At 30.5% G+C, this 15,476-nt stretch overlaps 1 protein-coding gene across 1 annotated transcript; it reads right to left on the bottom strand.

Moving 5' to 3' along the window:
* Positions 1–6,231: 6,231 nt before the first annotated feature.
* Positions 6,232–14,762, bottom strand: LOC130956866 (uncharacterized). The gene is made up of 14 exons (XM_057883821.1): positions 14,745–14,762; positions 14,531–14,652; positions 13,768–13,795; positions 13,585–13,650; positions 13,274–13,285; positions 12,907–13,164; positions 11,188–11,525; positions 9,549–9,675; positions 9,327–9,431; positions 8,647–8,718; positions 7,826–8,099; positions 7,413–7,477; positions 6,607–7,292; positions 6,232–6,503 (listed from the first exon to the last, which is right to left on the bottom strand). Exons 1-11 carry the CDS (start codon positions 14,760–14,762, stop codon positions 7,839–7,841), a joined length of 1,407 nt encoding a protein of 468 aa, XP_057739804.1. The 3' UTR covers positions 6,232–6,503; positions 6,607–7,292; positions 7,413–7,477; positions 7,826–7,838.
* Between the last annotated feature and the right edge of the window lie 714 nt (positions 14,763–15,476).

Here is a 15,476-nt window from a genome sequence, read left to right on the forward strand (position 1 = left end):
ACTTAATTATTCATTTTAATAATTTAAAAAATATTAATATTCAAATAAGTAACGAAAAAATCTAACTAATAATAAAAAAAGAAATATTAGATGTATTTTTATTGAATAAGATATAAAAAAATATTTTATTTTTAACTTTTAAATTTAAATTTTAGATTTATAATTTTGGATGTGTTTTAAAAATATTTTATATATACTTTAATAATTTTAGATGTGTTATAATTGAAAAAAATTTTATTAACATACATTTTAATAATTCAAAAAATATTAATGTTCAAATAAGTAATAAAAAAATCCAACTAATAATAAAAAATAAGAAATATTAGATGCGTTTTTTATCGAATAAGATATAAAAAATTGATTTTATTTTTAACATTTGAATTTAAATTTTTTATTTATGAATTTTGGGTGTGTTTCAAAAATATTTTGTATATAACTTAATAATTTTATATGTGTTATAATTAAAAAAAATTATGAATATAAATTTTAATAATTTTAAAACTGTTAACGTTTAAATATATAAATAATAAAAAAGTCTAACTAATAATAAAAAAATAAAAAATATTAGATGAATTTTTATTGAATAAGATATTAAAAAAATAAAAAATGTATAAAGAAAATAAAAAATAATAAAATATCTATTTTACGAAATGGGTAAAAAATAAAAAAAATTAATATTTAAAATTTAAATTAATTTTAATTATTAATATATTTATCTACAGAATAAAATATATTTTAATTAAAATTAAATTAAATAATATTATTTAAATTAAAAAACTGATTAAAACCTAAAAATTAAAAAACAACAAACATCTTTCAAAAGAAAAAAAAAAGAAAAAAAAACCACGACTTGAAACCAACTGCGGTAAAGAAAACACAAGTTACTGCTTACTATGTTAATCAAACGTTAATGATACACTCTCACAATCCAAGTGTTATCATCCTATTGCGTGGTCAACACGTAGTTATTTATAGCCACCACTGATATAGTCACCAGAGACACAACCTTTTTATAATCATTTGGGTGAATTTCTATAACCGTTTGGGTGTATTTCTGTAATTCTTTGAGTGTATTTCTGTAATCGTTTGAGTGTATTTCTATAATCGTTTGGATGTATTTCTGAAGTTCCATTATCTTCAAATTTGGCACAAAATTTGTTTTTATGGAGGAAGAAGAAGAAGAGTCGTTTATAATGTATAGTGAGTAGCGCGCTTTGAAACCAAAAAGTTATTGAATAACGTGCATTTATTTACTCTTAAATGTGGAGTGTAATACGTGTTTTTTATTGTAAGTTAAAAAGACTTGTATGTGTCTGTAGCAGGCTTCTAAATTATATCTTCAAATGTGTTGATAATGAAAGAATACAAAACTATTTATAGAAATATAATCAACTACTACCATAAATAAATTTACATACAGCTACTAATTACTACTAATAATCTAATTCTCAACTACTCAATATTCTTTGATAAATACAATATAGACATTGAAGGCTCAACTGAACCATTCTTCAAATTTGCGAATCCAAAATCTTCTTGGGGCAATTGTTTACAGGATACATGGCAATTTTAAATTGTCTAGGAACGTTGGGTAGATGGGAATCCTGCTGAGGTTTTCCTTGGAACACGTGATGAAATAGTGTAAATTGAGTTATAAAAAATAGTACCTGTATATTAAAAATTAATTATTAAGTTAATTATATATATATATATATATATATATATATTATTTAACTTATTTTTAATATATATTTTATATGAATAATTGATTTTTTTATATACACTTAATATGATCGTTGAATTGTTCTAAAGCAAGTATTTATATTACCATAAAGAATTAAGTATCAATTAATTATAATTACTGTATATATGTATAGGAATATGTTGTCGGTATTTATAAAAGTTACAAAATTTAATTATACTGTTATAAAAGTATTTCATTATTTTATTATAACAAATTTTATTATTATAATGAATAATTAATTTGTTTAAATAATATATAAAACAACATTATAAGTATACATAATATTATGACTAATTTCATGTTTATGAAATATTTTTTATTTTCAATAGGTTGTGGAAGTTTTTTATAATATCAAAAAATGCAAATGATTTATATTCATAACTAAATACATTTGTGTTTATATTCAAATTTTGTAAATAATATTATCAAATTAGATGATTCACATTTATAATAAATATAATTAAATAAAAAATAAATTAAACTCGCAATTGTAATCATTAAAATTCTTATAAAATAATCAAATTCCAGGCCTAGAATATTACACTAAATCCCATCGTGCTCAGTTCATCGATCAAAGCAAGGATCATATATTGATCCACCGAAATAGGAAGGAATGAAGGTTAGAAGAAGAGGAGAAGTTGCAGAGGCCAAAAGGACAAAAATAAAGAAAAAGAAAAATAATTAACGAGGAGTAGACGAGGTGAGGGAAGGAAAAAAAAGAAAGAAAGAAGGTATATATGTGTATATGATTATATTGATAATTAAATAATTTTTCGCATTTTATGGAAAGGCTTATATTTATCTAATTTTTTCTACTAACATTTATTAAATAAACTTTGTTCAAAAAGGATTGTTTTAAAAACTTGATTGATTATTGATTCATTTTTAAACAATGGAAATGTTTGGTAACTAAAATATTAAAATTAGTTAAAAATAACCAGAACTTGCCTTATTTAATATTTATTAATTCTAACAATAATTAATAAATACTAAATAAGATAAGGTGTGTCTATTTTTTTTTTGTCTTTCTAATATTATTTCTCAAACAATCTTACTAAATGAAGATAGTTACATTTCTTGTTAATTAAATAAATTTTAACTCTCTATTTATTATATTTTATATCAATGACTCAAATTTAAATTTTAGATTTTAGAATTTAGGTTTAACATTCAGTATTTTAGAATTTAAAATTTATAATTTAAAATTTAAAATTCAGAATATAAAATTTATAATTTAAAATTTATGTTTTAAAATTCAAGAAATACTGCACTTCTTATTTTTTTCAAAAGACATTAAATATAGAATATAAGCTAAATATAAAATATATTAAAAAAAATTAAACAATACACGTGTCCATACGTATATATAATAGTTAATTGAATTATCGGTTTTTGATATGCACATTATATTTGTTAAAATATATTTTAAGAATATTTTTGTTATTTAACAAATTTAAAAGATAATTTAATTTTGTCAATAATTTAATAATTAAAAAATAGTTTTGGTGGTTTATTATTCTAATTTATTTGTTAATAAATAACCATGTGGATTCATGTGTTAGGTTCTTCCCATATTTGCAGGAAATTAAATACAATCATTAACATAAAAAAAAAAAAAAAAACATGTGGATTCATACTTTAGTTATTGCAACGTTCAAAAAGCATATAAAAATAAAATTCAATTACAGAGCTTTAATGTGAATGTATTTTAAATATAATAATTATTCGTTGTACTTCTACTCTATAAATATGTAGATATAGAAATAGAAGATCCTTGGTCGTCTTCATATCTTGTGCAGAAATGCAATATCCCACATTTTGCGTTTCTTGCCCATAAATAAATGGGTTTCATAAAAATATGTATTTTTTAAAGTTGTTTCACTAAAAAAAAAAAAGGCTAAATTGCAGCAATTTTTTTTTTGGAATTTGTGACAATTTTTGACTCCTGCATAAAAAGTTTACGTCAGTTCGAAAGATCGATACAATTAGGTGTCTTGTTATTTAATGCGATAATTAAAAAAAAAAAATACTGTTACCTGAAATATATTGCATTTATTTTTTATCCTTATAATTTTTTCGACTTTGTGACAGTTTAAAATTCCTACAATTTTGGTAATCAGAATTTTACAAAAATTGCAAAAATTTAAAACCCCAAAAAATTAACAACCCAATATTAAAAAAAAACAATAATATTATTTGTCCTTTAAAATTTATCTTTCAACCAGCCTTTAAATTTAATTAATTTATTATATTATTTTTTAATTTTTATTTAATTATATTTCCTAAATTTTAAGAACCACTAACACTTTATTTAATTTAAATTTTAAAAATACAAATACTTAACATCAATAAATAACTACCTTTCTATATTTCACATTTTTTTGAAAAATTAGTTGTTCAAGTTACTTCATTCATGTTATTTTATTTTTATGTGTGACTACTAGTGTTCGTCATTGTAATTTAATTTTTTTTATTATTATGTGATTTATAATTACAATTCTTTATTCTTTTAACAAAGTAAATAATCATACATGTACAATTTTTATTTTTTTTCTTCATTTACTTTTTTAGTTTTTTTTTATTTTTTATTATTCACAAAAATTTGACATTTTTTATTCACAAAATCTGCAACTTCAATTTTTATTCCTTAAAGCTGTGTTTGGTTATATCTTAGATATAGACATAGATACTAAGACATATATTAGGAAGACACAAACACAAAATATATGTATATATATTTTGTATTTGGCAAAACAAATATGCAAGACACACAAAATATTAAAAAGTCCACAATATTTCCAACTCATCTTCTACTATCATCATCATTACCATACAGACTTTTACTTTATCACCACCCATTTTTCTTCTCCACCGTCATATAATCAAAAATAAATTATTTAGATATTAGAAAATTTTAATAGTTTCACCAACAAATTCAATAATATTAAAAAAATAGAGATGAATAATAAAAAAAATTTGAACTTTCTTTTGAGAAAAGAATAAAAAAATGAAGAAAGAGACAGGAAAAAGGAAGAATGGGCAGAAAGCAGTGACAGATTGAAGAGGAAGAGGGAGAAAAATGATGGTGCAAGCAGTGAAGGGGAAAAGAAAGAGAGGTGGCTACAAGAAGAAAACGAAGGCAGCACGGGATCTAGACCAAATAAGGAGGAGGTGTGACAGATCTGGACCAAGGGAACGAGGGTATCTCCTCCTCTGTGTAAACGGATTTGTCTCTGACCTCTGGATACGTTGGAACCGTATGAGTTCATCAGGGTGAGCACAGCGGCAGCAACAGATCTAGATCTGAACAAGTGGTGGAGAAAGAAAGATGAAGACAGAAGGGTGTGGCGGCAACGGCAATGGCGGTGGCGGAGAGAAAAGGAAGCTAAGTAACAAAGGAAACAGGAAGAAAGAAGGAGAGAAGAGGAGGAGGGGTGGAGCATCTAAGAACAACAATAAGAAAGGAGAAGATGAAAAAAAAAAGGGTTAAGATTAAGGGATAAAAATGGTCTTTTAAAAAATAATTAGAGATAAAAGAATAAAAATTTGTGTCTCATTTATTGTATCTCAGTGTGTCATCTTTTTAAAAGGACATTAAATATATATATTTTATATATGTTTGTGTGTCACCATGTCTTTAAAAAATGGTGTCTTAATAATCAAATATTGTTGTATATATACGTGTCTATGTCTTCTATAGACACGCACATAAAACAAACATACTCTAGTTTCATGAAGAACCTAATACCATTATAGGCATTAGTAGAAGTTGATATTCAACATTATATTAACATTTCAAAACGTTGATGGTATGTCTCGTGATTATTTTGTTTGTATCTTTTTATTATTTTATATATATTCATAACAAATCTAAAATAATAAGACAACATACAAAATACTTTTGATACACATCTAAAATTCGTTTAAATTGTATTTATATTCTTTTACATAAATAATTTTTTAACACATCCAAAATAATAAAATAACAAAAAAATTTTAGTACACATGAAATTCATCAAATTTGTATTTATATTTTCTTAACATAAATATTTTTTTGAATACAAACAATAACAAACACAACTAGAAAATGAATTAATACAGACAGATTTAGTCTTTATTACAGACAAATTTTTTGTTACCGACGAATTTTATCCCACGTAAAAGCTTCATTAGAAATTATTTACCAACTGATTTTTACCAGTTACCAACAGATTTTTACCAGTTACCGACAGATTTTTCTTCGATAAATTCTCCCATCCATTTTCGACAGATTTTCCATCAGTAATTGGCAACAGATTTTCTGTCTGTAATTTAAACATTGAAAAATCATCCCACACTCTAAATACAGACAAAAAACCTGTCTGTAAATCTGTCAATAAGGTAAAATAGAATTTTTTTTAATTTTTCTATTGCAAAATAAATACTTTAGATTTGTTTTCTAAATTTACTCCATCAAACACTGTAAATTGAAAAAAAGAAAGCCAAAAATCACATAGATAAACATAATATTCATTACATGATACCTATAAAATTGGATGTTATTTTTCAACACCATTAGTCAATATCTCACAGTCTCAATAAAAAGATACCCCAGAAAAATAAGATGACCATTCCACTGTTACATGGATCTCCTTCATTAACTGATGTCACAAATTACACTTAACACCTAAAGATGGGATAATCTAAAATATTAATGGATAACCAAGTTACATTGGTAGCATCAAACTCCACATTGAAAGTTGATCTTAGTATCTTCTGACTGAAATAGAATTAAAACCCGAATTGGAATTGGAATGCTTGAATTGATTCATATCAAAGCTAAGATGTCTATTCAAATAATCATTTTCGAAACTGAGACTTACCAAGACTTTCGATTGTCTCTTTTCCCATCGAGAACTAGCTTGTAAAAAGTGCATGCTTGTTATGGTAGACGAGGAAAGAACTTAATAAAAATATACATTAACCCGAACTCTTAAACATTCAGATCAAACATTTTCTCTTAAACCAAGTTTGAAACTTAAAGAGGCATCTAGGGAAGATTGCAGGATGAAAAATGAAATGTTTCTTATAAATTATAACATTCTAAAAAAGCTTCCTCGATCCATGTTATGATGATCTTTCATTATTTAAGCAGAATATGACAACTACTGTTGTGTTTCAACCGAAGAAATCACATCAACCCAGCACTATCCATTGCATGAATATGAAAAGTTGGCAGGAAAACCTATAAATATTTAAATAATTTAACTGTTAATGCACTATTCTTACCATTCTGAAAGCATCAAATGATGTTCCTCCCATTCCTGAAAGCATTAGGCCTACCTGCTCATGATCAAAGAAGAATATCATTTTTTAGTAATTAGTTATTAATGTTTAAAAATATATATAGGTTAAAATAAATTATTAAATTACTAAATAATTATAGCTTTGACCGCTTCAACGCAAATGCTAGAAGGTCTTTCATATTAATACACATAGACGAAAGCCCTTGCTTATATATAGGACTGGAGTGATCAACCTTGAAGCCCATCTCCTCGAACATTCTCAACTAGAGCAGGAGAAAATAAATAAAAATAAATAATGCAGTAGTTCTAATTGGTAGATAAAATAAGTTACAGAAGACTAAGATATCAGCAAGTCATACAAAGTTGCCCCATTCATATCACACCTGCTCAAGAAAGCCATCACTGGGGCAAACAAATTCATAGCTCTTCCTTAATGATTCAAGGAAATCTGCAGGGGGAAAAAGATCATCATATAAGATTGAGAAATGTCAATATTTCAATGGTTCCACTTTCAAAAAATAAGCCCAAATTAGAGAAGACACTCATATTTATATAGATATTGATGATGATATTCACAGTGGCATAAACAGAAGCTTTCAAAATAGCTTGTAATTAAAGTGGGTTAACGAGTTAAAATTTCAAATATATATGTTAGGACTCCCAGTCATTACTCCTTCTGAAGTACTTGCATATGTTCTAAGAGCTTTACTAATAAGTGTCCTTAGGAAACAGGTTTATGAATTGAAAAGTTTTTTTTTCCAAAGAAAAATTGTATTGAAAATTTGCAAGATTCTACCTTCCAATCAAAATTATTCAATAATTATTGGAGCCATCGGAGAAGGAGCCCTTGGAGAAGCAGCTCTAGGAGGGACAACAGGGGCTGGTTTTGGTTGCTCGAGAGGCATTGGAGGCCTTACAGATAGTAATTGTTGCTCTCTTTCAAAGTCGCCAAAGATTTTCTCAATGCTGCTTGGCTCTTTGAAGAGGGGGATGAATGAATTGGTCTCTCCATGCCTTAGTTTTTCTAGGCCTTTCTTTTTCTTATCTTTCGAGCTTTTCTTCTCCGAATCCTGTTATATTGGCAAGGTTATCAAACTCGAAAGTTCACCAAATCTCGGAGCTTAGATAAACTGCAATCATATGACACAACTCGCAAACTTGTTAATAATCTTGCATGTTGTAAAAAGAGCTTGTTTCAAATTTTGAAGAGTGTGAAGACAGAGTTCTATGATGATTGATTTCAAACAAAATAAACATTAGTTTGCAGATTTTGCTTCCTTTCCATATAGAAAATGAGCATAAAAACATTATTATTCTGTCTTCTACATTTCAAATTTTCTATTACTGATTATGAAACAACTTAATTGGCATCTATCATATCCTTTTAGTTTATGACTTTATACAACATAATTATATTCATCTACATTCTTATAGACCAGAATTCCAAAATTTCAAAATATTAGAAATGATTAAGTATTTTAATACTACTACAAGTCTCTATCAGTAACAAGAAAACCAAACCTAACAACAACAAAAAGAAAAATCAAGAACATACCAAACAGGATCAAGATTTTCCACATCATAAATAAATAAATAAATATAAATAAAATCACTTACATTAGTTACTTGCTTCTCCTTGGAGTAGTGTGTGAAAACCCTCTTTATTGCAGAAATATTAAAGTGAGATGCCTATATTTTAGTAAGTGGTTATTCTAACAACACAATTAAATCCATATTTAAAGTGGATTTAAAACAAACACTTTAAATATCTTTTTTAAAGTGTCACCTATAGCATCTCAAAGATCACAAGATTCACAACCCAAGCTCAAAGAAGACAAGGAAAAGAAGCAAAGAATCATCCTCTGAAAAAAAGGAGAGAAAAAACAAACATAGAAAGATTGAAAATTTAGTTTGCTGAGCCAAAAAATTCAATCCATAAAATACAGAACCCCCAGTCCCCATCATCAACTTGTGGACCTCATCAGCACAGGGCTAAACCTATCCGTGATGCTTTTATGACTTAACAGAAATCAGTACAACCAATGAAGCTTATACCATACTATGAGCTGCGATGAAATGGAATCAAACTGCAAAGGTTTTTTCCTTATATATATATATATATATATATATGCTTTTTTATCTTTAAAAAAGTAACTTGATGCAACGAAAAAGTCAAACAGGAGTTAATTTTGTGAATCTTTAACTGCCTATATTTTCATATGCCCTTATATATATATATGCTTTTTTCCTTAGCTAATTTTGTGAATCTTTAACTGCCTATATTTTCATATGCTTACATCAACAACCATCTTGTCAATTTCGCAAATGTCTATCTTTTCAACTGATGAATGGCGTGATACTTCTCTAAAGACCCCTCCATCTCCTCCACCAATAACCAAGACCTAACATTAAATACAATTAGAGGCAGTAAAAAACCACAAATTTTGTTTGCTGAACATGCAACATAGACATATACCAAAAAAAAAAAAGTTCATGGAAGCATATAAATATGGAGAAACCTTTTTAGGATTTGGAATAGAGCAAAGAGGGAGATGAGTGATCATTTCTTGGTAGGCACATTCGTCCCTTTCAGTGAGCTGTATATATGACTCCATCCAAAACAAGAACCTTTCCATATGATGATGACTGCAAAGGACATTATAGAAAGCACTTGAAGGACTTGATCCCTTTCAGTGAGCTGATATCATATTTTTTCTACACATATATTGAAAGCACCATATATAAAATATGCATCCAACTTGGAATAATGAGATTATATGCATTCCCATTGTGTCTATATCTGTCTATACTACATAGTAATTGTAACTTCATAGCAAATTGAAGGACTTGATCCATTGCAAGGAAAATCAAAATACCATCAACCAGGACAAAATCAATTGATCAGTAAATTCCTAAGAGCAAATTCCTAAATTGATCTGTCTATATCTTGTCCAAAAACTGCATTCAATATAAGCATTATAAACTCTGATCAGTAAATTTCTAAGAGCAAAACTGGAAAAACAGTATGTACAACCAATATAATTGGCAGCCATGAACAAGATGCAGTGTATAGTCTATTGGATCCAATGAGATTGTACTTTCTACCTTGCAAATTATAATTTGAGATTTAAAAATATATTTGAACACAACCGGATCTTAGTTCTATTATTAGATCATTTTTTTTAGTTAAAACTTAATTCATCCATCCTAAATTCTTAATTATACTTTCTTTATAAGAGTGAGTTTGTTTTTTTTAGACTTGACAAGAAAGAAAGCAAGTATTAAGTATACTATGCACATTCTCTTCATGTCTCAGCTTTCTCTTCAACTTATCAACCTGTCAAGTTTGAAAACATTAATTTACTCTATGTACTGAAAATTTATTTCACTAATAAATTATGACATTCATCTTGTATCAAAGCCATTTTCCTTTCTCGATTCGATGGACGCCCATTTTTCTGTGCAGGCATTGTTTTGCTCCCTCTACTTTCCATCTTGTCCTGCTTTGCACATTCAGAGATAGAATCTTTGAAAAACAGCAAAAAGAAAGAACTAGCTAGAGTCTCTGATATGTTTCTTACGACAAGTAAAAGAACCAAGCTTCCACTTTCCAGATTCGGATAATATTCAAAAGAGGAAGAGAAATTCTATCTGCCTACTACAGTTAAAGTAGGTTAAGCATTGAAATCAAAACTCTTTTAGCGTATAGTGTATAACTAATTCTATCTTGCAAATTGCCTAAACAATAGAACAATTAACACACTACGACAAACAAACAACCAAGGTAAAAAGTATAAATGAAAAATGATCAAAGCTTATTCAAAATGCAAATACCTTATCAAGGTAAGGCTATTCAAGAAACTTGTTCAGCCAATCAATCTTCAGCAAAAACACGAAAACAAGAAACATTGCATCAATAAAAACCTAAATCCCAAAAAATTCAACCAAAATCAAACTAGTCAATGCATTCAGGAACCTTGATTTCACAAACAAGTTTATAAGAACACAAAATAAAGAACTGTAACTGTTACAAGTTCTTATCATAGAATAGGAAATAGAATTAGAGTTAGCGATGGATCATAGGAAAATATAATTAGAGTTAGCGATGGAATTGAATGAAAGAAAACAGCGATGAAAGAGAAAGGAGATTAGGGTTACCTGCACAGCTGAGGCAAGATCGAAGAGAGAAACGCAGCAACAAACGGAGAAGAGCAAGCACTAGTGGCGAGATCGAAGAGAGAAACGCACATTAGGGTTCGAAAGGGAGCGATGCGAACAAGGCCGACGGAAGGGGTGTGACAGAGAAGAACCAGCAAGGGGTACGACAGAGCCTCGGTACCATGGAAGTTCAGTGCAATGGAGGTTCGGTGCGACGGCGGTGCAAGGCTGATAGCGCCGCCGATGGAGCATTTAGAGGGATGAGTGTAGAGGCGCGGAAGTGGGAACTGAAACGGAGAGAAGAACTGCAGACGGAAAATTTCCAACGGAAAGAAGAACTGCATTTAGAGGGATTCTCAAAACTTTATTTTAATATTTTCGACAGAAAATTTGAATTTTTGGTCCGTAATAATTTAATAAAAATGCAGTGTTTTATTTATTTAATTACAAATGAATTTTTTGTTTGTAACTATTTTTTACAAAAATAAATAATTTTTTGATAGAATTATCAATTGATTTTTTTTTTATCTGTAATTTATGTTAATTCATTTTTTTATTTTCTAATAAAAAATCTCTCTCAAATTTTATCTGTATTTTTATGGATAAAATCCATCAAAAAATATCCATCTATATTAATTAGTTTTCTAATAGTAAAATGATTGATTCTCTTTTGCTGTTTTGGTTGAGAATAACTCAATATATATAGTACTTCTTCTACAATAAAGTCCAGGAACGAGGTTGTTAATAGGGGTTTCAAAATCGATCCGGACCGAACTAAACCGACCAACCGAACCGAAAAAATCAAAAACTGAAAAAAACCGAAAAAACCGAAAAAGTGTTTTGCAGTTTTTTGCGGTTCGGTTCGATTTTCGGTTTTGACCAAGAAAACCCTAACCGAACCGGTTCATTAAAAAACCCTAAAAACCAAACCCCACTCCCCCATCCCACCCCCAAACCCCAATTCTCTTGAGCGCGCCGCAAGTCCTGAGGCAGTGAGCCCTAACCCCACGCCTCCCACCCAAATCCAAAACTCTCAGCCTAACAGCTAGGGGTGTTCGCGGTGCGGTTTAGTTCGGTTTTTGAGGAAAAAGCCATCCGATCCGATCGTCTAATTAAAGTGCAGTTCGGTTTAGTTCGGTTTTTTTGTCAAGGTCATCTGAACCAAACCAAACCAATTAAAGTCGGTTTGGTTTGGTTCGGTTTGTTCGGTTTTTTCAATTAAATCAAAAAAATTCTACCATACTATTATGCAAAGAATGCGAGTTAGGAAAACAACATAAAGCATCCATGTTCTGTATATTAAAATTATGCTCAAATAGATACATAACAAACTTCATATACTCAATATGTGGGATACATATCCCCAACTTAGCTTCTACCTAATCATGCATAATCAAGCTATATAGTTTGGACGGTTTAGCATTGGATTTTAGCAAGCCAGCAACAAAACCAACAATAAAATAATTCATCAAATCAACAATGCACCCACCAGTAAACAGCAATTAGCAACAAATCAACCCAAAAAGCAGTTACATAATAAGAACAACAACAATAATAATAATATAAGACTAGTAGAAAAACATTCTAATCTAGTTATATATTCTAATAATAAAGAGAACAATAGAGTTCAAGCAAAAAAATACTCTAAACATGAAATGAAATAAAACATGGGGCAATCTGATTGAAAAATTTCCAAAGTCCAATAGAGTTCAAATCAACCCAAAAAGACATATGAACAAGAAGAAGGCTACTATCCTCCTCGAGATTGATCGAGTCCTTGAACTTCCCATACAAAATCTTCTTCAGTTCAGGCGTCTGAGCAACCACAGATTGTTTCTCCTCGTCAAGCTTTGTCAGTTTCTGGCTTGTCACCTCTTTCATGTTTTCTATCCTATTCTCAACTTCATCCTTTGGCACATGTGCAAAGACCTCACCTATTTGAAACCGAACCACATCTTGGTGGAGTAAAAAACTATTCTGTTTACAAAAACTGCGTAAAGCCATAAATAAATACATGCAACAAAAAAAATAAATTTAGCGCCAATTTACAAAATCAAGATTCTGTTTACAAAATCAAACAATTTACCAAATCAATATCCTGTTTACAAAATCAAGCAATTTACAAATTCATTAAACAACCAGCAACAATACCAACAAAAGTAATTCATACCATACAAAATCAAGATCCTGTTCTCATTATTCAAATTTAGCTTACCATATTGATTTCAATCTAACCCTATAAAGATCCAGAAGCTCCAAAACATACTAAATCATAATAAATCACTTCAAAAGTAATTCAACAGAGGCAGTTTCAGTAACTCAACAGCATAAAACAAACCAGAAATAACATTGAAATTAAAACAACAATATAATTGGCAACGAATTTTTAAAACTCACCAGGGTGGAACCACTAAGCACAGGTGAAAGAGGCAAACAATCAAATGGTTCTAAGTTAATTGAGATCTGCAAAACAAACAAATATACAGTTTGAAAATGAATTAAAATTTCAGAGAGATACTGAGTCAACAATAATGAATCAACAACAACAAGTCAGCAATAGTGAATCAACAACAACAATACCAACAATAAAGTAAACAATGCCAACAAACTGCAACAATGAATCAATGATTATTGAACAAAAATTAGTTAAATTACATACCTGACTGGGTGCTGTGTTGAATCAGAGGGAGACTTGAATCGGTGATTGGTGGTTGCTGTGTTGTGGGTGGCGCTGGCGAGGGTGGCGCTCTACTACTCCTGGGTGCGAGACTGCGAGGGTCGTGCTCTGCTACTGCTGGGTGCGAGGGACGAGGGTCGTGCTCTGCTACTGCTGGCGCTGGGTGTGAGGGATGAGGGTTGTGCTCTGCTAGACTGCTACTGCTGGCTGGGGCTTCGTGGTTCTGCTGTCCGCGAAGAACGTGGTGGGAGACTGGAAGGAACGTGCGTTCGCCACCGTGAGAGGAGAGCGCCACTGCAGAGAGGAGAGTGCGACCGTGAGAGGAGAGCGCGACTGTGAGACAGTGAGAGGCTGTCAGGCTGAGAGTTTTGGATTAGGGTGGAAGGCGTGGGGTTAGGGCTCACTGCCTCAGGACTCGCGGTGCGCTCAAGAGAATTGGGGTTTGGGGGTGGGATGGAGGAGTGGGGTTGGTTTTTAGGGTTTTTTACTGAACCGGTTCGGTTCGGTTCGGTTAGGGTTTTCTTGGTCAAAACCGAAAACTGAACCGAACCGCAAAAAACTGCAAAACACTTTTTTCGGTTTTCGATTTTTTCGGTTCGGTTGGTCGGTTTAGTTCGGTCCGGATCGGTTTTGAACACCCCTACTGACAGCCTCTCACTGTCTCACAGTCGCGCTCTCCTCTCACGGTCGCGCTCTCCTCTCTGCAGTGGCGCTCTCCTCTCACGGCGGCGAACCCACGTTCCTTCCAGTCTCCCACCACGTTCTTCGCGGACAGCAGAACCACGAAGCTCCAACCAGCAGTAGCAGTCTAGCAGAGCACAACCCTTATCCCTCGCACCCAGCGCCAGCAGTAGCAGAGCACGACCCTCGTCCCTCGCACCCAGCAGTAGCAGAGCATGACCCTCGCAGTCTCGCACCCAGGAGTAGTAGAGCGCCACCCACAACACAGCACCCACCAATCACCGATTCAAGTCTCCCACCCAGTCACTGATTCAACACAGCACCCAGTCAGGTATGTAATTTAACTAATTTTTGTTCAATAATCATTGATTCATTGTTGCAGTTTGTTGGCATTGTTTACTTTATTGTTGGTATTGTTGTTGTTGATTCACTATTGCTGACTTGTTGTTGTTGATTCATTATTGTTGACTCAGTATCTCTCTGAAATTTTAATTCAATTTCAAACTGTATATTTTTTGTTTTGCAGATCTCAATTAACTTAGAACCATTTGATTGTTTGCCTCTTTCACCTGTGCTTAGTGGTTCCACCCTGGTGAGTTTTAAAAATTCGTTGACAATTATATTGTTGTTTTAATTTCAATGTTATTTCTGGTTTTTTTTATGCTGTTGAGTTACTGAAACTGCCTCTGTTGAATTACTTTTGAAGTGATTTAGTATGATTTAGTATGTTTTGGAGCTTCTGGATCTTTATAGGGTTAGATTGAAATCAATATGGTAAGCTAAATTTGAATAATGAGAATAGGATCTTGATTTTGTATGGTATGAATTACTTTTGTTGGTATTGTTGCTGGTTGTTTAATGAATTTGTAAATTGCTTGATTTCGTAAACAGGATATTGATTTGGTAAATTGTTTGATTTTGTAAACAGAAT

This window comes from Arachis stenosperma, chromosome 10 (genome assembly GCF_014773155.1).
Source record: "Arachis stenosperma cultivar V10309 chromosome 10, arast.V10309.gnm1.PFL2, whole genome shotgun sequence".
NCBI classification, from domain to species: domain Eukaryota; kingdom Viridiplantae; phylum Streptophyta; class Magnoliopsida; order Fabales; family Fabaceae; genus Arachis; species Arachis stenosperma.

Bases quoted from the DNA above. Each gene is read 5' to 3' on its own strand.
- LOC130956866 (XM_057883821.1), bottom strand. The intron at 13,651-13,767 runs GTATTGTTGTTG...TTTGTTTTGCAG, and splicing joins CATTGTTTACTTTATTGTTG to ATCTCAATTAACTTAGAACC. The intron at 11,526-12,906 runs GTTGATTTGAAC...CTCTAAATGCAG, and splicing joins TTGTTCATATGTCTTTTTGG to TTCTTCTTTCCGTTGGAAAT.